Source organism: Siphateles boraxobius, unplaced genomic scaffold (genome assembly GCF_051911475.1).
Source record: "Siphateles boraxobius isolate OS27281-9 unplaced genomic scaffold, OSU_SipBor_1 25, whole genome shotgun sequence".
Classification (NCBI taxonomy): Eukaryota; Metazoa; Chordata; class Actinopteri; order Cypriniformes; family Leuciscidae; genus Siphateles; species Siphateles boraxobius.
In genome coordinates, this window is record NW_027508866.1 from 21,573,549 (window position 1) to 21,594,750 (window position 21,202).

Here is a 21,202-nt window from a genome sequence, read left to right on the forward strand (position 1 = left end):
TTTGAGCCCAGATAGGCAAGGATTTCCTCTTTCTAGCTGGCTCCATTACCAGGAAAAAGGAAGAGTCGCAAAAAGCAAACAAATCCAAAAGGGCGATCCAAAACAAAAAGCAGTCCAGATCCAAAAATCCAAATAATCTTATCTCATAATATAACAAGACTATAATATAGTTTAAATTAAAAATAATAATATACATATTATAACCTGATATAATGTAATAATATACAGCCCTAAAATATGACTCAATAACGACAATAACAATGAGAGTTCTTTGACTCTCTGACACTACTACTGCTTCTACTACTCCTAACAACACACACAAGGTGGCGCGAGTTTCGAATCCCCTTTATCCATAGCGACACTATGACCGAACCGATGACGTATCCACACAAACCGAGGCCTCGTTTGTCATTGGTCACGTGATTTTCACGTTAACAGGCTTGTTCGACTTGAACCGGCGCTGCACAGACCGATCGGTTGATGACATCAAAGTACCGCGAGAGCGATTAGAGAGCGGACGGCTCCTTATGCTTTTGAATCGCTCTCGCGGTACTTTGATGTCATCAACCGATCGGTCTGCGCAGCGCCGGTTCAAGTCGAACAAGCCTCTCAACACAAGCATCGAATCGCGGCTTCATCTGGCACACCCATTTTTTATCGACACAAGCTCCGACGCCTCGGTTCAAATGTCACATCACAAATTTTTTGAGATCACTGATTATGTTGAAAGCTAAAGTGATTATAACTTTCGTTATCTAAACGTTCAGGTAAAATCCTACGTTTTCCTATCAGTGCAAAGAAAGACATTTACCTTTAAAGAATAAGAGTTTAAAGAATAACAACAACTTTAATGGAGTCAGATTATTATATTGGAGTCAGATAAATATTTGAATTATACACGTCATCCTTCAACTGCTTTTTGTTCTGATTATTGGTTCAAAATAGCAGCGTAATCTTCCAGCGGCGTTCATTACAAACAACTTTATTTGAAAGCCTAAACTAATTTATTTAAAGCAAAACTGAAACTGGTGTTGCGCACATTTTTTTTGGGGAATAACACAGTGAGACGGTAAGGCGGTGGTTACGCTAATCGGCATAGCCTATATTACAAAACAGACAATTTAAAATTCGAGCTGGATACCCTTTTCTGTGTTTGGTGAATTGCATTTTTATTTTGTGAATAATGAATAGACATGTGATGTAATTTTTTCTTTATAGCACCAGAAACAACTTAAAATACCCTGTCATTCATGGTCACATAAATAAGAGTAAGACATCACTCAGAACGTATATACGTATGTATATAACCCTGTTTCCTGAGAATGGGAATGAGAAGCCGCATTATGGTGTCGATGCAATGGGAACGCCTTAAGAGCATGACAGTGTCTGAGTAACGTGTAGTGCATTGGCCTAGGATGAAGTCAGGTGACGCAATGCAGTGCGTAATCAATTCTATGAATAATACCTGTGCGAGAGAATAACCAGATTCATTGTCTGAAGATGCCCTGCAGAAATACTCGAAGTATGGCACTGTGACGCAGTGTCACGTTCCCATTCTTAGGGAACTCACAGGCAATGGGAATGACAATATCCACGTTGCCATACTGAGAGGATGCCTGCAAACAGGTTGTGGAAAGTTGAACAAGCATTGTGGTAAAGGAAGGTAATGCGGCATATTATTTCATTAAACCAAACCAAACAAAACAAAACGCCACAGCAGGCTAAAACATGAGGATTTACACTGAAGACGCATCACACTGAACCATTGTACATGTTGGGATCTGTTTATTACGCCATTTAACAGACTCAGAAAACCGAAACACTTACTTTGAGTAATGCATTTCATAAGCCGTGCAAAGGTACCTCAGATACATCAGTGGAAGAGGACAATGGTGACAGTCAACAGAAAGTTTCACCCCATGCTCACTGTGACGAATGAGACTGGTGAGGCAGATCCATTGACAACAATTTAATGAACAGTTTCAGGCAAACATAAAGCGTTTAGGTAGAAGGATAACACAAGGCACAAATTCTTGTAAGGGCCGGACTGGAGCCTGGGGCAGTGGCCAGGACTCAGGGTCAGCGACAGGCTTGGTTCGACACGGGCAGCAGACAACTGGATAGTCGGAGATGGGCAAGGTTCAGGGCTGGCAGCAAGAATCAGACTCCAGATACAGGCAACGGTCACTTGGCGGCTGCAGACAGTCAGAGAGGTTAGTAACAGGCTAGGATCAGTAACAGAGATAATCACCAGGGTCAGACGCCATAACAGAGGACCCTCCCTGCGAGCGCCTCCTGGCTCGAGGGAACTGACGACGGCGGGGTCTGCCCCGAGGTCGGGGAGCAGGTCTATCTGGGTGATTGCGGTGAAAGTCCTGAATAAGCGACGGATCCAGTATGTCACTTGCGTTGACCCAGGAACGCTCCTCAGGACCAAAGATCTCCCAATCTACCAGATACTGAAGATGCCCAACGCGACGTCTAGAGTCCAGTAGATGAAGAACTCGATAAGCCTCCTCGCCCTCTAACAGGATAGGTTGGGTAGCAGCATCCTCTGATTCCTCTGCTCTCCACAGAATGGACAGAGGCTGGCTTGAGTAGGGAGACGTGAAACGTTGGCGAGATGCGCATGTGTCTGGGCAGATCTAGGCGGAACGACACAGGGGTGATTTGCCTGATGATCTTAAATGGACCCAGGAATTTCGGACTGAGTTTCTTACAGGGTAGTCTGAGGCGTAAATCTCGTGTGGATAGCCACACCCAATGGCCGGTTTGGTACTCCGGGCCTGGCCTGCGATGAAGGTCAGCCTGTTCCTTGCCACGTCTTACAGCACGCTGGAGATGGGTATGGGCCAGGTTCCAGTTCTCTTCACTTCGCCTGAGCCAATCATCCACAGCAGCGACACTGGTGGGCTCACCCGACCAGGGGAACAGAGGTGGCTGAAATCCGAGGATGCATTGAAAAGGAGTCAACTCTGTAGAGTGCTTGAGTATGGAATTTTGCGCATACTCAGCGCACATGAGGTAGCCTCGGAGTCAAATTGACGAGACAAAGAGTCAGCCTTGGTATTCCTTGAGCCGGGAGGGTAAGTAACCGTGAAGTGGGACTGGGAAAAGAATAGTGACCACCTGGCTTGATGTGCGTTCAGTCTCTTGGCCGTGCGAAGGTATTCCAGGTTCTTGTGGTCAGTGTAGACTGTGAACGGATGAGTAGCTCCCTCGAGCCAGTGGCGCCACTCCTCGAATGCTGATTTCGTGGCTAATAGTTTGCGGTCTCCGACATCATAATTTCTCTCCGCTGTACTCAACTTCCTGGAATAGAAGGCGCAGGGGTACAGCTTGGGAGGATCGCCCTGACGTCGAGAGAGCACCGCTCCTAGTCCAGTGTTCGAGGCATCCACTTCCACCACGTAGGGGAACTCGGGGTTAGGATGGTGCAAGATGGGAGCAGAAGTGAAACTGACTTTGAGTTGCTTGAAAGCCGGGAAGCATCTTCGTTCCAAGGAAGTCGATTGGTGCCCTTCCGAACCAGAGCTGTCAAAGGGCCTGCCACTGAGCTGAATCCTGCGATGAAACGGCGGTAGAAATTAGCGAAGCCCAGGAAACTTTGCAACTCCTTCAAAGTGGAGGGTTGGCGCCAGTCTACCACTGCTTTGACCTTATTCTCATCCATGGCCACGCCCTCTGGGCTGATGACATATCCCAGGAAGGTTGTGGAGGTCTGATGGAAGTCACATTTCTCTATCTTGGCGTAGAGTTGGAACTGGATGAGTCTTTGAAGTACAGGTCGTACATGCTGGATGTGGGCTTCGATGGTGTCTGACTAGATCAGAATATCGTCTAGACGATTACGCTTCTGTGGAGCAGATCACGGAAAACATCATTGACTAAGGATTGAAAACCCGCTGGACTGTTTGAAAGGCCGAAAGGCATAACAAGGTATTCATAGTGCCCTGTGCTTGTGCAAAATGCCGTCTTCCATTCGTCCCCCTCTCGGATTCGAACCAGGTTATAGGCAGAGCGTAGGTCCAGCTTGGTATAATATTTGGCCGTACGAAGTTGCTCTAGAGCGGCAGGTACCAGAGGCAGCGGATAACGGAACTTAACTGTGCATTCATTTAGAGATCTGTAGTTAATACAAGGTCGCAGTCCCCCATCTTTCTTTTTAACAAAGAAGAAGCCAGCCGACATTGGAGAAGTGGAAGAATGAATGAACCCCTTAGCGAGCTCCTCTTCTATGTACTTCTGCATAGCTTCGGTCTCAGGTTGGGACAGTGGGAAGATGCGGCCTCTGGGTGGTGTGGTACCAGGTAAGAGATCAATGGCACAATCATACTCACGATGAGGTGGTAACCGGGTAGTTTTGACTTTACTGAATGCTTCGGCTAGATCGTGGTACATGGTTGGCAGGCGGGATAGCAAGGGTTCCTCTCGGGGCTCGGAGATACTTCGGACCGGGAAGGGTTTGACGGTAGATAGACACCTTGAAAAACAGCTCTCTTCCCAGCTGACTATCTGTCCAGTCGTCCACTCCAAATGAGGGTTGTGGTTCCTTAGCCAGGGTAAGCCCAGTATTACCGGTGTGTGAGGAGCTTGGAGAACGTAGAAATGGATTTTCTCATCATGAAGCTGACCAGTACGCATGTGAAGTTCCTGTGTCGTGTGTGTGATGCGACCTGTGCCGAGTGGGCGTCCATCGACAGCTTCAACTGAAAGCGGAGATGTGCAGGGAATTAGAGCTATCTCGTGGATAGGGATGGGAATTTATAAGAATTTAACGATTCCGATTCCATTATCGATATTGCTTATCGTTCGATTCCTTATCGATTCTCTTATCGATTCTCATTGGGTGAGGGAATAAGTACAAATGTGTTTGTTTGTATTAACTCGTTTTAATATCTGATCAGAAGACACAGCACAGAGTATTAGTGGTTTGAACCTACACTGGTCTCATGGTTCGATTACGATTATCATGTCATCGATTCAGTTCAATTCGATATCTCGATGCATTACGATGCACTGCATCCAATTTTCAATTTTACTTCAAAAGTGATGTGTGCGTGCGCACGCGTGTGTGTGTGTGTGTGTGTGTGTTCACCTGTTCGGGAAGTCGCAGTGACAGAAACAGTGACATTCCAGTTAAAGTTTCATGGGACTAAAGTCTGTTTATGCCATTAAGAAAATGAAATTCTGTCAAATCAATTTTGTTTTAAAGAAATGTTCATTTAAAAGCAGCGCTCATTCATCAGTGTATAATGTTACCCTGTGACGCGCGCATCCGTCAACGAGTCCGTTGTTGAAGACGATCATCCATTTATAATCACGTGTAACAACACAGAATACTTGTAATTTGACCATCAGGTGCGGATACCTAAATCAGATAACATTAGGGCGGGTGGATGATTTGTTTTTGGCTGCAGATCCGGGTGATATTGGAGCTCATGCTTACTCTAAAGCAGTCAGACACTGCAGGCGTTATTACAGCTCGAGTGAACACGGCTAACGTGGTATTTCAAGTTAGTGGTATTACCTCCTGCATATTCTATTTGTGTGTGACATGAGCGCACACGCACTGTCTCTTCTCCAGGTCGTGCTTACCAGGTTGTTCATAAAAGCCGAAATGTGCCCAGATGTAGGCTTTTAAAATAGTTTGAGCATTTTTAATTACTCACACTCGCAACAAATGAATTGCATGCTGTGTGGCCAAATGTTTCTGCATAATGGAGGTAGTTCCCTTTGACGAAATTGAAATTTTACAAGTGTTGCAAGTGACCGTATTGTCGTCTTTTCGCGTGAAATATAACCAAAACAACGTAGCGCGTGTGTGATGTCATGACACATTTGCAACGAGCGGAACCGATAAGAGGAATCGTTAAGCAAGCATGCTAACGGTTCCAAGGAATCGGTTCACTGGGCACCGGTTCTGAAGAAGAACCGGTTCTCAATTCCCATCCCTAATCGTGGACCTGGGCAAAATCTTTAGACATAAAATTCCCAGCTGCCCCTGAGTCAACTAAGGCTAAAGTATTAACAGTTTGTCCGTTTACAGAGAACTCAAGAGGCAATGAGGTACAGGAAAGTGAATTTAAACAGTCAAGGGTTAGACTCACCAAGGTTTTTTCCTTGTGTGTAGGTCGTCGAGGGCAGTGCAGACGAAAGTGACCAGCTCCTCCGCAGTACATGCATAATTTCAGGGTCCTGCGATGCTTCCTCTCCTCCTCTGATATGTGTGACGCGTTGATTTGCATGGGTTCGTCGGCGTGAGCAAAGGGAAGTGAAGCACGTGGTGTGGAGAGATCGCGCGAAGTGCTCGTTGAGCGGAGGTTGGAGCGACGTGAGCGCATCAAGTTGTCAATCTGTATGGCGAGATGAACGAACTGATCAAAGTCCTTTCCCTCGTCGCGGCAGCCCAGCTTGCCTTGTAGTTTGTGGCTGAGTCCCCTCCGAAAAACCACTTTGAGAGCGTTCTCCGTCCAGTCGTTTGAGCTGCCAGAGTTCGGAATGTGAGTTCGTACTCTGCGGCGGGTGTTTTCCCCTGCGTGAGCTCCAAGAGAAGATCCTCGGCTCCTCTCCCGTCTTTGGCATGTTCAAAAACCACTTGGAAACGTTCCTGAAATTCTCCTTAAGATGAGAAGGCGGACCCATGCACACTCCAGACCATGGTGATCCACTCCAGCGCACGTCCGGTGAGTAATGAACATACAAAAGCGATTTTGCTTGCATCTGTGGCGTGTAGGGCGGTCTGCTGGGCAAGATACAGTGAACATTGCAATATAAAGCCCTTGCATTTACCTGGGTCTCCCTCGTATTTCTCAGGGAGCGCGAGGCGGAGATTATTGCTCGCAGCATTAAGTGAGTCTGGGGGAAGAGAAGGTGTGGTGGGCGTTGAAGCGGCCATGGATCCCGTGGTAGACTTCTGCAGGGTTTTGAACCGCTGAAATCAATTCCTCCGTGAAAGTGGTCAAGTGGGACAACTGGTGGTGATGAGTGGTCAGCTTAGAGGCTTGAGCGGTGAAAGCGGCCAACAGAGCATTCATTGTGGCTGGATCCTCGTTTGGTGAAGTATTCTGTGACGAATCAGACAGGTGAGGCAGATCCATTGGAAACAATTTAATGAGCAGTTTCAGGCAAACATAAAGCGTTTAGGTAAAAGGATAACACAAGGCAGAAATTCTTGTAAGGGCCGGACTGGAGCCAGGGGCAGTGGCCAGAACTCAGGGTCAGAGACAGGCTTGGTTCGACACAGGCAGCAGACAACTGGATAGTCGGAGACGGGCAAGGTTCAGGGCTGGCAGCGAGAGTCAGACTCCAGATACAGGCAACGGTCACTTGGCAGGCTGCAGACAGTCAGAGAGGTTAGTAATTTACACTTAGTATTCAGGAAAGAGAGCACGGGACTGAGGGTGCAGGGAATCACCAGAGTCAGACGCCGTAACACTCAACCTGCAGCCATAATCCAAACCCCAAGATTTTCACACAGGTGAGCACACACACATTAATACAAACACCACTTCCCCGGTCCCGCCCACAGTAAGCGATGACGTTGGGATGCGTGTGCACATACACAACAATACACAGAAAAGAGGGAATATAATAGAAACCATGTCAAACCCAGAGTATGGCTCCTACTTTCCGGCCCCCAATTATTTCATAGTAATAATTGACCACCACCATTACCTTGTGGGAGACAGACACCAATCAAAAAATGCAAAAAAAGACTGTTAGTCCTTAAAAATCCTTAAAGTCCAATAATGTCAAAGTACATGTCTGCTACATCCAAAGATCTTCACTGCCCCTCTGCTTCCTGCAGAAGGCAGACTTTGGTTATTGACCTTGTCAGATAGCTGGTTTTAGTTGTAATCCGAACACGTCGCACCAGTCAATTTTTGTCCGGAACAGTATCCACAATTCTTCCCGTAATCCAAGCATTGCGAGGTGCCATATCATCCACTAGAACCACGAGATCTCCTGGAACAAAGTTTATTTTGGCAGTATTCCACTTCTGGCGCTCCTGAAGTCAGGGAAGGTATTCCTTCACCCAGCACTTCCAGGAAAAATCCGACATGTGCTGCACTTGTTTCCAGCGACGGCGAGCATAAACATCCTCCTTCTCGAACAATCCTGGTGGCAACAGCGGTTGCGACTTAAGCAGAAGTAGATGGTTAGGGGTCAATACCTCCAAGTCTTGAGGATCTGTTGATGCCTTCGTTAATGGACGGCCATTAACAATCGCTTCAGCCTCACAGAATACCGTCACCAAGCCTTCTTCGTCCAGGGTCTGAGTCTTCAGAATGGAGTTTAGCACTTTACGGACTGACCGAATCAACCTTTCCCAAGCACCACCATGGTGTGATGCCGTTGGGGGATTAAAAACCCATTTCACACTCTTTCGTAACAGTACGTCATTGATGAGGTTATGATTCAGATTCTCAATGGCCTCCCTCAATTCATGCTCAGCGCCCACGAAGTTAGTACCATTATCCGAATGGATTTCCAAGACTTGACCACGTCTCGCCAGAAACCTTCTGAAACCATTAATGAAGGAGTCTATATCTAAAGATGAAAGTACTTCAAGGTGTATGGCTCGCATCGCTAGGCATGTAAAAATTAGCCCATACCTCTTGACCACAGCTCTTCCACGTTTAACCTCAAACGGTCCAAAACAGTCCTGACCAACTTGACTGAAAGGAGGCTCATCAGGAGTTATTCTGTTGTGAGGAAGGTCAGCCATTTTCTGATGTCCAGGTGAAGCAGACAATCTACGACAGATGACACACTTAGTCACAACCTTTCTGATGGCAGCACAAGCACCAGGAATCCACTACTACCAATACTTCTGACGCTGATGAGAAAGAATGTGGTTTCGTCCACCATGGCCTGTTTCTTGGTGTACATGACAGAGGATAAGATTGGAGCTATGTTTATCTTTAGCCAGTATAACTGGATGTTTAGCTTCAACTGGCATAGCTGCTCTACTAAGCCGCCCTCCAACCCTAATGAGATCACCATCCAGGATCGGGTTAAGCTTGTAGAGATGGCTCGTCCTCCTTACACACTCTCCTTTCTTCAAGCTGGCCAGTTCCTCCGGAAACATCATTTTTTGACACAAACGAATAATATCCAACTCCGCTACAACCACATCCTCCATAGTCAGGACACCCTTTGGCACTTGAGCCTTAAATCCTTCCATCTGGACCTGTAGCTCATTTTCCAACTGCTCAGCACTTTGGTCCAATTCAGAAATGTTTCCCCTCAGCAGCTTTCGATGTCGCACCAGAGACAGAAGCAAGGTCTTAAACTTGAGAAGCCAACCGACAGCCCTTTTAAGACAGAACCAGGAGGAAAAGTAATCAATGAGCTTCTCCACTGGACTGATCTGCTCAACTTGAGCCGCATTAACCATCACAGCCCTGACCTCCGGGTCTCCAATAAGAGTGTTTTCCAAGGTCTCAGGATTTTGGGGCCAACTGCTCTCAGGCTCATGAAGAAAGTCAGGACCACAGAGCCATGCACCAGTCTTTAGCAATGACTGAACTTTAACACCTCTGGAGGCTAGTTCCGCAGGGTTGGTTAACGTATTCACATACCTCCATTGGGATACATTCGATATTTTCAATATTTCAGACACTCTGTTTGATATGAAGATTTTAAATCTGGACGTCTCATTGTTTATATATTTCAGAACAGATGTGCTGTCCGTCCAAAATACAGACTCTTGGAGGTCCAGGTGCAACAGCGCCCTCTGCTGGTGCATCTGGTGCCTCCAGCAACCATTTGTTCGTCTCCTCTGCAAAAGCAATTTCGTGTTCTTCAACTCTGTCAAACCAAGCATTTTGTTTTAGTTTTTCTTCAGGTGGGAGGATAGGAACGACAACCCCATGAAGATGACTTGCTTCTTTAAACAAGCTCGATATATTTTCAAGACATGACCGTTTTTTTTTTCAGCATTACCAACAATTTTCATTAGGTCTTTAATTTCTTTTATTACATCTTTAATCTTTCTTACTTTTGCTTGGCGTTCTTCTTGGAGCCGCTCCAATTTATACTCAAAAGCCTTGGTTTGTAAGCGTTATTCGCCTTTTCTCAGTTGACCTGGTACCATTCAACTCCATTTTCATTTACAAAATAAACTTACTAAAAACAGCGCCATTTTTATGACTTCTGTTTCCATGTGTACAAGGTACAATGCGTTGTCTTTGATACCCTTTAACTTATCCACCGAGGCTAAGCTAAACTCAACCCTAGTCTTCTGTGCATACTAGTGGTGGGTATTTATGTACCTATATACTGATATTCTCGAACCAGACTAACCGTCTTAGAACCAGAGCTACGGCGGCACTCCCAAGCGCAATGCTTCACCCGCTTGACACACAAACCAAAACACTACAAAAAAGTTCCAAAACAAACAAACAGTACAATCACCTTATGCGAAAGTACGGCAGAGCCTAGCAGGGAATACAATTGGTTCTTTAACAGACAATCAACAATGTTTATGAACATACCATTCAATAGAGACGAGTGTAATGATCAAGCAACAGCCAATTTGTGAATGAACGGGCTTACACGAGTCCTAACGCACTGGCTCGTCTATCGCTTTCAACATTGGAAACGATCGCAAACATCCAGTGTTTTCCCGACAATACGTTTAAATCCGCGCAACAACACCTTTCTGTTGACAAATAATGCGGTGTATTATTTCATTAAACCAAACCAAACAAAACAAAATGCCACAGCAGGCTAAAACATGAGGGTTTACACTGAAGACGTGTCACGTTGAACCATTGTACATGTTGGGATCTCTTTATTACGCTATTTCACAGAGGGGTTCAAGGGAGCAGTAGACAATCCTTTAAGTACCACAGAAATATCCCAAGATGAAACCCGCGGTCTTGCAGATAGTTCTCAACCGCCTGGCACTGTGCAGAAAACGGGAAACCAATACCGTTTTACCTACTGACATTCTATCTATCTGATTGTGGCAAGCCAAAATACCATTCCACACAAATCTTAGGAGTTGTGGGGGTCAGGCCAGCTGACAGATGCTCCTGAAGGAACAGTACTGGACCAACCAGGCGGTCAAATTGGTTCATATGGTGTTCATTTGGTGTTGCTCACACCATGACGAAAAATAAATGCAATGTAAGAGCGTACAGCTTTCTAGTAGAAGGAGCCCTAGCATTGAGAATGGTATTGATAACTTTAGTAGAGAGACCAGAATCTATAAACTTGTACCTCTCAGGGGCCAGACCCATAGTTTCCAGGCGGGGGTGAAAGATTGTTCCCGGAGCTTGAGACACAAGGTCCCTCCTTGGCGGAATCTCCCAATAAGAGCCTTCCAGGAGAGACACAAGTTCCTCGAACCATACTTGGGCCGGCCAGAATGGGGCTGCCAATATTAAGCGAAGCCCCTCCTTGATGGACCCTCACCAAGATTCCCGGGAGAAGAGCGATTGGCCACGTCTGTACCATGGCATCCAGCCCCAGAGGAGCTGGAGGATGGAGAGAAAACCAAAGGGGACAGTGGCTTGACTCCTCGGACTCCACTACTTGAGGATGGAGTCATCAATCTCAGAGCCTCAGGCACTGCCTCCACAGGATGTCCTGGGATGAAAACTTCCCTCAGGGAGAGCAGTTTGCCATCCGCCCAGAGCAGGAACTGCTGTACCAGCTGAACAGGGGGCATGAACGCAACCTGCCCTGGTTATGTAAAAAACTAACGATGTGTTGTCCGTCCACACCAACACAGGTCTGGAGTTATGACTCTCCAGCCCCACAGGTCTGGGAGGAAGTGATGTAGTGCCAAGAAGACAGACCTCATTTCTAGGCAGTTGATGTGCCATGATAGATGAGGACCCTCCTTAAGATCTCGAGCTGGATGGCCGTCCATGACTGCTTCCCAGCCCGTAAGAGAATTGTCCATCGTGATGATCTTGAGATGGAAACACGCTCCTAGAGAGGGACCCAAGGTGAGAATCCGGGGACTCCTTCAGATAGAAAGGGCACGAAGCGCTCGCCACGTGACCCTTACCATAAACATGGGTTTTAATAAGGGATGAAACCCACTGCTTTTGAGACACCAGTGGAAGAACCTCATATGCAGCAAGCCCAATGGAATCACGTTGGATGGCTGCGGATCGGCTCCGCTGCGTGTCGGCTCCGTGCTCCGCCATCCTTCAATACCTACCAGATCCGGATTTGTTGTGGAAAGGCTGCGGCCATGACTAACAGCTGAAGTCACGAATTTACGTATGATCGTGTGATATAACAGGATGTAGTTTCCTTAAACAGAACCACAAAACCAGCAACAGTTTGTTTCTATCCAGAGGAGTAGAGGGGAAACAACTCTGTGCTGATCTGCTGATCTTTCTTTTTTTGTGGAGATTATTGTGATTCTACCATGGGCAAGTAGAATATTTATAATTATATAATCAACTTATAAAAACCTAAATGTTTATTTTTGGTTCCTTTTAGAATGTATTGGGAAAGTAGTAGGCTGTGTAAATAAAGTTAACTATTGTTCTTGTTGTAAAAGGAAAAAGTATATAAAACAAAATCTCCGCCCATTATGAAGTTTTCAAGGTGAAGTGCAGGGAAATACGATCCGCCATGAGCACAGGGTATTTTATTTTGAAAATTACCGGATGTTTTATTTTGTTTTTGTGCTCGACTTCCTGTGGCGCTCTCCGGCATCCAGCAAAAATCGAAACTCTGCGTATCTGCTCTGGAGGGCTGCGGTCGCCGGAGCTGGGACGGAGTCGGAACGCAGCCATTCCGCAGTCAGCGAAAATACACACATTGACTTTAATGAAAACCTATTGACTCCGCCGCCATTCCGGAGCGGATCCGCAGCCGTTCCGCAGTTGGTGGAAATTGGGGGTAAGACCCGTCAGAACCTGGCAATGACAGACGGAAAGCTCCTGCCCTAACCTCAGAATGTCTACCATGGTGAGAACAGAATCCACCCGAGCCAGGGACAATTCTGCCCGCATTGTGGTTAAATACAAAACCACCCAAGAAATATAGTTTTCTGACATGGTGACAGATTGCTCTTTATTAGATTTAGTCTCAAAGAATAACACCTCGATGTCGAAGCGCCAACTCTCACAATCTGGCTAAAATGAGCCCGTTGTCTGTGTAGTTTAGCACCCGGATTGCCCTGGAGTTGCAGAGGAGCGAGACCTGCATCCATGCATTTGGTGAAGGTTCAAGGAGACAAGGCTAGGCAAAATGGAAGAACCCGATATTGGTATGGAAGTTCCCTAGAAGAAGTCCAGTCCTTCACCTACCTGAATCATTGACCAAAAGGGCGGAACAGATGCAAATGTCAAGGCAAGGATTGGCAAAGCAAGAGTGGCCTTCATTCACCTCAAGAACATCGGGAACTCCAGAGACATGTCCTTGGCAACAAAGTCAGTGTTGCTCTATGGCAGAGGTCTTCAATCCTGCTCCTGGAGAGGGCCACTGTCCTGCAGAGTTTAGTTCCAACCTGCTTCAGCACACCTCCCTTTGTATATTCAAGCGATCCTGAAGAGCTTGATGAGCTGATTCAGGTGTGTTTGATTAGGGTTGGAACTAAACTCTGCAGGACAGCGGCCCTCCAGGAGCAGGATTGAAGACCTCTGCTCTATGGAGCTAAAACCTGAAGGATGATAAAGATGACCATCAGGACGGTCCAAACCTTCATCAACAGTGGTCTCTAGATCTGCTGGCCTGACACAATCAGCAATACCAACCTTTGGGAAAGGACACACCAACTCCCTGCTGAAGAAGAAATACTGAACTGGATAGGGAACACCCTTCGTAAACCACCAAATAACATAAACAGGCTGTCGTTGAAGTGGAACCCCCAGGGAAATCGGAGAAGAGACTGTCCAAGAACACCTGGCGACGTGATCTTGAGGCTGACATCACCAAGATGGGCTACACCTGGAACCAGTTGGAAAGAATGGCCAAGGACTGAAGACCCTGGAGATCTGGGCCCGTATTCCTAAAGAATCTAAGAATCCTTTTAGAAAACTCTTAATTTAGCTTAAAAACTTTTACGTAGGAGTCTTAGCTTAAGAGTGATTCGGGACCGATCTGAGAGCAACTCTGAGTAAGGAAAAGACAAAAACTTTTATCTTAGTGAGGAGGCGGGGCTGTCCCCATTGCTATGTATGACACAATCTTTTTCAGACTGTGATTGGTTGGTTGTCCAAGAAGGAAAAAAAGAGTGATTAGGGTCTATTCTAAGCCTTCACTTTGAAATTACATGCATAATTTTTCCTATTTGACCATTCTCACACACACACACACACACACACACACACACACACACACACACACACACACACACACACACACACACACACACACACACACACACACACACACACACACACACACACACACACACACACACACACACACACACACACACACACACACACACACACACACATCATATTTGTGTATATAAATCCTTTTTTTTATTTACCATACTGTTAATTTCCTATAAGGTATTTTATTGGATTAGAATGATAAAAATTGTTCCACTGTCTATTTAAGTGGTGGTTTGAATGTTGGTTTTAGTTTAACAAACATGGAATAAAAAACAAGAAGGACAAGAAAGCTCAACTGGACAGAGGAACAGTGTTTACTGTGAGCCCAGTTAGTGGATGAACACAAGGCCATCCTTAAAGGAAAATCAGGCCGGATGTCACAGCACAGAAGCAGATGTGGGAGCTTATAGCGGTTAATAATAAATTATTTACGGTTCATTCCCCCTCCTTGTGCGGAAGCCTGCTATATTCATAAATGCATTTTTTTGAGCCTGCAATGTGGGAATGTCCAGTGGAAACTAAATGAACTGCGACACAATAAGAGGTTCTGAAAGTGCTGTAATTGTTTGTGATCACTCTGCTTACAGAAGGTTGTGACAGACCCAAATCATCACTGATGCATTGATGCATTTTACCAGATGCCAAATATCTTAATGTACAGTAGTGATTTCATTTCTGGCACTATGCCATTCCTGCGCTGTGTCGGAGATGTTATTGTGTCTCTAATAAAATCGGTAACAAACAAGTGCCATGCACGATCTAATCTATATTGTCTTATTAACTCACTGTCATCTATTGTCTGCAATGCATTTCTTCTCCCTCTTCGTCTTTCTGCCATTTTCTCCTCTGCTAAAGAAACTCTTAAGCCTCTTAAAAGTCCTTGTCCTAACAATTTTGACCTTAAGACCTCTTTTAAGGGTTAAGATGATTTCTGAATTACTTTTTTCTTTGCTAGGATTTTTTCTTCAATTTTAGGAGTAAACACCCACATTTCTAAGAATTTTCTTAGAATTTTGTCACTAGGAGCTACTTTTTGCATTAAGATTCTTTAGGAATACGAGCCCTGGGGTTTGGTGGCCTATAACCAGACAAGGGTGACAGACATAAGCAAGTAAGTTTGTTTTTGTCAGGGATGACATTTTTGTGTGAATATTCCGTTCAGTATATGACTTTACATGTAAGATGTGTAAAATGGACAAACAACTATGAACTTCCAGTTTACATGTAACCTATTTCTACAAAAATAAATATAATGTATAAATACAAATGTGTACTACATTATTGACTGTTGCCAGTAACTTTGTACCTACTCTTAAAATCTGTATCTAAAGTTTAGTGTGACACACAAGGTGTCAATGTGTGGTGTTGGCAAAGGAAGAAGATGAGGCAAATGGTTCCAATACAAAGACTTTTACTCACAATAAACTACAGGAAGGTACAGATAGGCAGGCAGGACAACACACACACTAAATAAGACTAAGAACGGACAAAGACAGGCTGACCTGAAAGGAACTAAATACAGACACAACTGAACAATGATGAGGTGAACACAGGTGACAAGGATGATGATGATGATGACAGGCAGGTGCAGGGAAATGAGGGAGTGAGTGCAGCTGTGAAGACAAAAGGGATGCTGGGAAGTGTAGACGATGACTGTGGATGCAATCTGCCATAAAACGGAAAAGAAGAAGAAGAAGAAGAAGTAGACGATGACTGTGACACAAGGGCATTCAGCCGTCAGTGTAAACATTTTTTTTTAAAAATAGAACAAACATTACCATCTGTATATAACAAACATTACCTCGATTGACTGCCATGGTGGAAAACACATCTAACAATTTGAACCAGTAAGGCTCACACAATGACAAAAAAACTTCTGGTTGTTGTTGCACTGCTGACACAATAATTAGGTTTTGAAGCAAGAATGAAATGTTTTGGGTGAGTTACTACATTTTGTTGACATTAAAAAAGGTTGTGATGTCCCAGCTAACAATTAAAGCATTAACAGGGAGGGATTTACGATGCTGGGCCCTAAGATTCAAACAATATGTTCTTGTTCCTCCATTTCTCAGACAGGAAATGTCAGTGGATGAGATGAAACTGTGGTACTGTTCTGTGATATTGTACAAAGAGAGTGTGTTTTATGTTTAAACCCAACTCTCATGTCATCTTATTAAAGTTGTCACAGTGCCACCTGCTGTAGACTGACTGAAGTGAAATGGACTTGAGTTTAGAAGACATGAGCTGGAGAAGTTGTAATAAGATCTGTCAGATGAAGCAACCACAACACACTCCATAGTTTCAGTGTTATATGTACAAATAAAAGCCTTCGATGTTTGTGTTTGAATGTTCCATTAAATAAATTCCTTTACTCATTAAAGTGTGACAAAATATAAAATGAGCTTATATGATTCAATAAGACCTAATGTAGGCCTATCTATCAGTCCAATATGAAGAACATTGTTCTGGGCTTCATGCTGAAATTGGAGCAAGGATGTAGCCAAAAAGCATTCACAACTGTAATTTTGAAAATTTTCAAAAAGACAAGAAGTAATTATTTTCTTATGTATTTTATTTGATACATTGGAATGCTTTATGAAACGTTTTGAGTAACTATAGCAAGGCATTTACAGATCATATAGACTAATGTATGACAATAACATGACACTATATTTACAACTTGATGATTTTTCCTATAATTTAGTGATTACCAAGAAAATGTATGTGGATGTAACTGTACTAAGAATATACACTACAGTAAATCTAACTAAGAACATTTTGTCAGAAATTATACAATTTAATTATCCTAAGGACGGACTCTTAACTTACAGTCACTCTTAGTTTCACACCACAACCAACATGGCATAATCTGATAACGTGCAAGCATGACATTGAGCAATGTCAATTTTGAGTGACATGATGTCAGGGGTCCAAAGACTGTTTTCAGTCTGATGCCAGCAACAGCCTGTATTTTCATATTTTCAAAGTCATAAAGTTTGATTAATTCCCAATAATTAAGGACTACATGGTAGTGTGCTGTAGATAGACTGCTAGATAACATTTTCTCGGGTTGCCTTTTGAAAACAGAACAATTATATTCACCGCTTTTGTTCCATGTAAGAAAGTTTCCTCAGAATTCTCCAGTACTCTTCCTAATTTCAATGTCTCTCTTCAGCTGGCAAGCCGCACAAGACATGCAGAAGTAACCGACACAAAAGTCATTACACATGGATCCCTGGAGAGCAAAAAACATATATACATATTGATATTAATTTGCGATAGATGATGATAGATAGATAGATAGATAGATAGATAGATAGATAGATAGATAGATAGATAGATAGATAGATAGATAGATAGATAGATAAATAGACAGATAGATAGATAGATAGATAGATAGATAGATAGATAGATAGATAGATAGATAGATAGATAGATAGATAGATAGATAGATAGATAGATAGATAGATAGATAGATAGATAGATAGATACTAACTTGTATGTTGTATTTAGTCCGGTATACACTTCGGATCGGCATTCCTAAACCACATAAGCAGCACTCATTCATGTTCTTAGCAATGGAGCAGCCCAAACACGGGAGGCAGAAATAGCCACAACAGCCTAATAAAAATACATAATTGATGTTAAAATCACATTATGACTAAGACTTTATAGATCATGGAATTTGGAATTACTTACATATGCTCATGTCCTCACAGCAGCCCATTAAGCTTGTGTGAAAGTCTCTGGGTGCGAATGCAGCAGGTTGAAATGTGACCTCCATGATCTAGGACAGGTAAAGAAAAGTGAGGCACCAAGAACACTAAAACATTTTTCCAAACAGCCAAACTGTTACAAACATATTTAGTTCACATGACACCTAACTAAAGCATTCATTTATATACGGTACACAAGTTCCAAAAAGTTTATCAAAAAAATTATATTTAAATGTACCTTTCTTGAAATTGAATCAGGAAACTCCTCTACACACTCAAACTGGCACAGGATGTCTTTATATAGCCTACAGTTGGAAAGTCACAAGTTCAGACACACCCTTCAACTCTACAGTAAATATCAATAAAAACTTTATACTGACAGGTTATAATTGTTGAAATTTATATTGCAGTTCCTTTATGTCCAAAGTCCAAAATAGTTAAAAGGCACACGTTCCGTTTTCTGTCACACCTTCCAGTGATGACATTTGCTGCCACATCACCCGTCCCATGAAACCATCACTTTTACAAGAAAAAACAACAGCATATCATTATAGTCAAACTAATTAAATGAATTGAAACATCAGCATAAAACAATGAACAATGTGTTTTACAACATTTATTATAAAAAAATAAAAAAATAAAAAATACTGAACATTAACAAAAGTTAACAAATACAACTTTTTATTTATAAATGTTTAAAATGTTGAAATTATCATTGATTAATATGAATAAATGGTGTAATAGTATTGGTTCATTTTAACTAATGTAGTTAACTAATGAACAAATGAAACGTTATTGTAAATTGTAGATTTAAAAAAAAACGTTTTTGAAAGTTTTTTCTGCTCACCAAGGCTGCATTTACTTGATAAAAAATAGATAAAGCAGAAATATTGTGAAAATTATTACAACTTAAAATAACTGTTATAATTTAATTTATTATTGTGATCAAAGCTGAATTTTCAGCATAATTTTTTTGTCTTCAGTGTCACATGATCCCTCAGAAATAATTATTATATGCTGATTTGAGGATCAAGAAACATTTCTGATTATTATCAATGTTGAAAACGTACTCGGTTACCTAACGTAACCTCGGTTCTCTCTAGAAGACGGAACGAGTATTGCATAAGTATAGCTTACGCTACAGGAAAGATTAATCTTTTCGAGATATTGAAGCCAAAAAATGATCCTTAATTTTTGTATCCATTGTCAACGCAGTGCTGCAGCTAGCAGACCTTGAGCAGGCTGTCTAGCTTGCTCATAGGCTGCCCTGCGGTAACTGCTGCAGCCTACCACTGAGCCCGACGTGACGTCAACCCCAATGAAGGGCGCTCGCGCCTTCACAGCGTCGAAGACCGCCAGAATGGGCGTGGCTTAGCGTATATGAGCAGGCTCGAAGGCTGAATTCTCTGGTTTTCATTGACTGAAGCGAAAAAACGCTTGTGGCGCAAGCACGGCAGGTTACACAATACTCGTTCCCTCTTCTAGAGAGAACCGAGGTTACGTTAGGTAACCGAATACGTTCTCTTACGAGAGGTTCTCTCGTATTGCGTAAGTATAGCTTACGATGGATGGATGGGGATGCCAGATCGCACCGCGAGCTTGAGAGAGGAGATCTGCTCTCACCGGAATTGGCCACGGGCCTGTCTTTGACAGCCTTGTCAGCTCCGGGAACCAAGTCTGGTTCTCCCAGCGCGGGGCTATGAGGAGCACTGATTGGCGCGTTTCCCTGATTCTCTTGATCACCTGTGGTAACAGAGATACTGCGGGGAAAGCATATAGTGGGCGGCTGGGCCAGGTCTGGGCCAGCACGTCCTCGTTCTTTGAAAAGAACTTTGGGCAGTGAGCGTTGTCCTGTGACGCAAATAGGTCGACTTCCGCTTCGCCAAAAAGGCGCCATAGCAACTGGACTGTTTTAGGGTGCAGGGACTATTCCCCCGGGGGAACATTGTTCCTGGAAAGTCTGTCTGGGTCGTCGTTCAGATGGCCTGGCACATGCGATTTTCTCAGCGAGCGCAGGTGGTGCTGAGACCAAACGAGGAAGCGTTCTGCCAGATTGCAGAGATTTCTGGATCTGACACCACCCTGGTGGTTCACGTAGGACACCACAGACATGTTGGTCCTGTATAAACGGGAGGAAACGCTTCAGCGCATTCTCGACCGCTATCATTTCCAGACAGTTTATATGGAGGAGTTTTTTCCGGTCTGACCACAGGCCAAAGACTGGTCTTCCCTTGAAGAGCGCGCCCCAACCCGTGTTGGACGCGTCTGTCGAGATGACCTTCCGGTATGAGACCGTCCCCATAACCACTCCCCGCTGGTACCAGTCGGCCACTAACCAGGGCTGCAGAGCTGTGATACAGCTCTGAGTCACTCTGATCCGGGCACAGCCTGACTTCCAAGCTCGGTGAGGCACACGAGCGGCCAGTCAGCGTTGTAGCGGGCGCATACGTAGCAAACCCAGCTGAAGTACCGCAGCGGCTGAAGCCATGTAACCCAGCATCTTCTGGAATGTTTTCAGAGGGGCGGTGCTGTCCTTCTGGAAAGACGCGGTCAATTGCTTAACACAGCACGCGCGCTGAGTTGACAAGCGGGCCGTCATAGCCACGGAGTCCACTTCTATTCCTAAAAAGGAAATTGACTGACTGGGCATTAATGAGCTCTTGGTCCAGTTGACCGTGAGACCCAGGATTCCAGGTGACTGAGGAGCACAGCTCTGTGAGACAGTATTTCTTACTCTGATTGTGCTAGAACCAGCCAATCGTCCAGATAGTTCAGAATTCGCATGCCCTGATTTCTCAAGGGGGCGAGTGCCGCATCCATGCACTTCGTGAATCTGCGGGGTGCTAAGGAAAGACCGAACGGCAGGACGGTGTACTGATAAACCTGTTCGTCGAAGGCGAATCTCAAGAATGGCCTGTGATGGGGTATTATCTGAATCTAAAAATAGGCATCTTTCAGATGGAGAGATATAAACCAGTCTCTCGGGCGAACGTGCGTGAGATGTCTGGTTGTAATCATTTTGAACGGTCTTATCATAAGAGCTTTGTTCAAATGTCTCAGACCTAGTATGGGTCTGAGACCCCCGTCCTTCTTGGGCACGAGAAAATAACGGCTGTAAAAGCCTGACTCGCTCAGAGAAGGCGGCACCGGTTCTATGGCGCTTTT

General features: G+C 44.3%; 2 protein-coding genes across 2 annotated transcripts in view; one reads left to right on the forward strand and one right to left on the reverse strand.

The window, feature by feature from the left end:
* The window catches only part of kiaa1958 (KIAA1958 ortholog), a 269,067-nt gene that overhangs the window by 73,990 nt on the left and 173,875 nt on the right, over positions 1 to 21,202 (forward strand). The gene's annotated exons all lie outside the window — the stretch shown is intronic.
* Positions 17,208 to 18,338, reverse strand: LOC143749562 (placenta-specific gene 8 protein-like). The gene is made up of 4 exons (XM_077242015.1): positions 18,276 to 18,338; positions 18,021 to 18,108; positions 17,818 to 17,942; positions 17,208 to 17,556 (listed from the first exon to the last, which is right to left on the reverse strand). The coding sequence occupies exons 2-4, from the start codon at positions 18,103 to 18,105 to the stop codon at positions 17,452 to 17,454; spliced, it is 315 nt and encodes a 104-aa protein (XP_077098130.1). The 5' UTR covers positions 18,106 to 18,108; positions 18,276 to 18,338; the 3' UTR covers positions 17,208 to 17,451.

Coding starts and splice junctions, on each gene's coding strand:
- LOC143749562 (XM_077242015.1), bottom strand. CDS start 18,105: ATGGAGGTCACATTTCAACCTGCTGCATTCGCACCCAGAGACTTTCAC. Junction 17,943..18,020: donor CTGTGAGGACATGAGCATAT/GTAAGTAATTCC, acceptor TATTTTTATTAG/GCTGTTGTGGCTATTTCTGC. Junction 17,557..17,817: donor GGACTAAATACAACATACAA/GTTAGTATCTAT, acceptor TTTGCTCTCCAG/GGATCCATGTGTAATGACTT.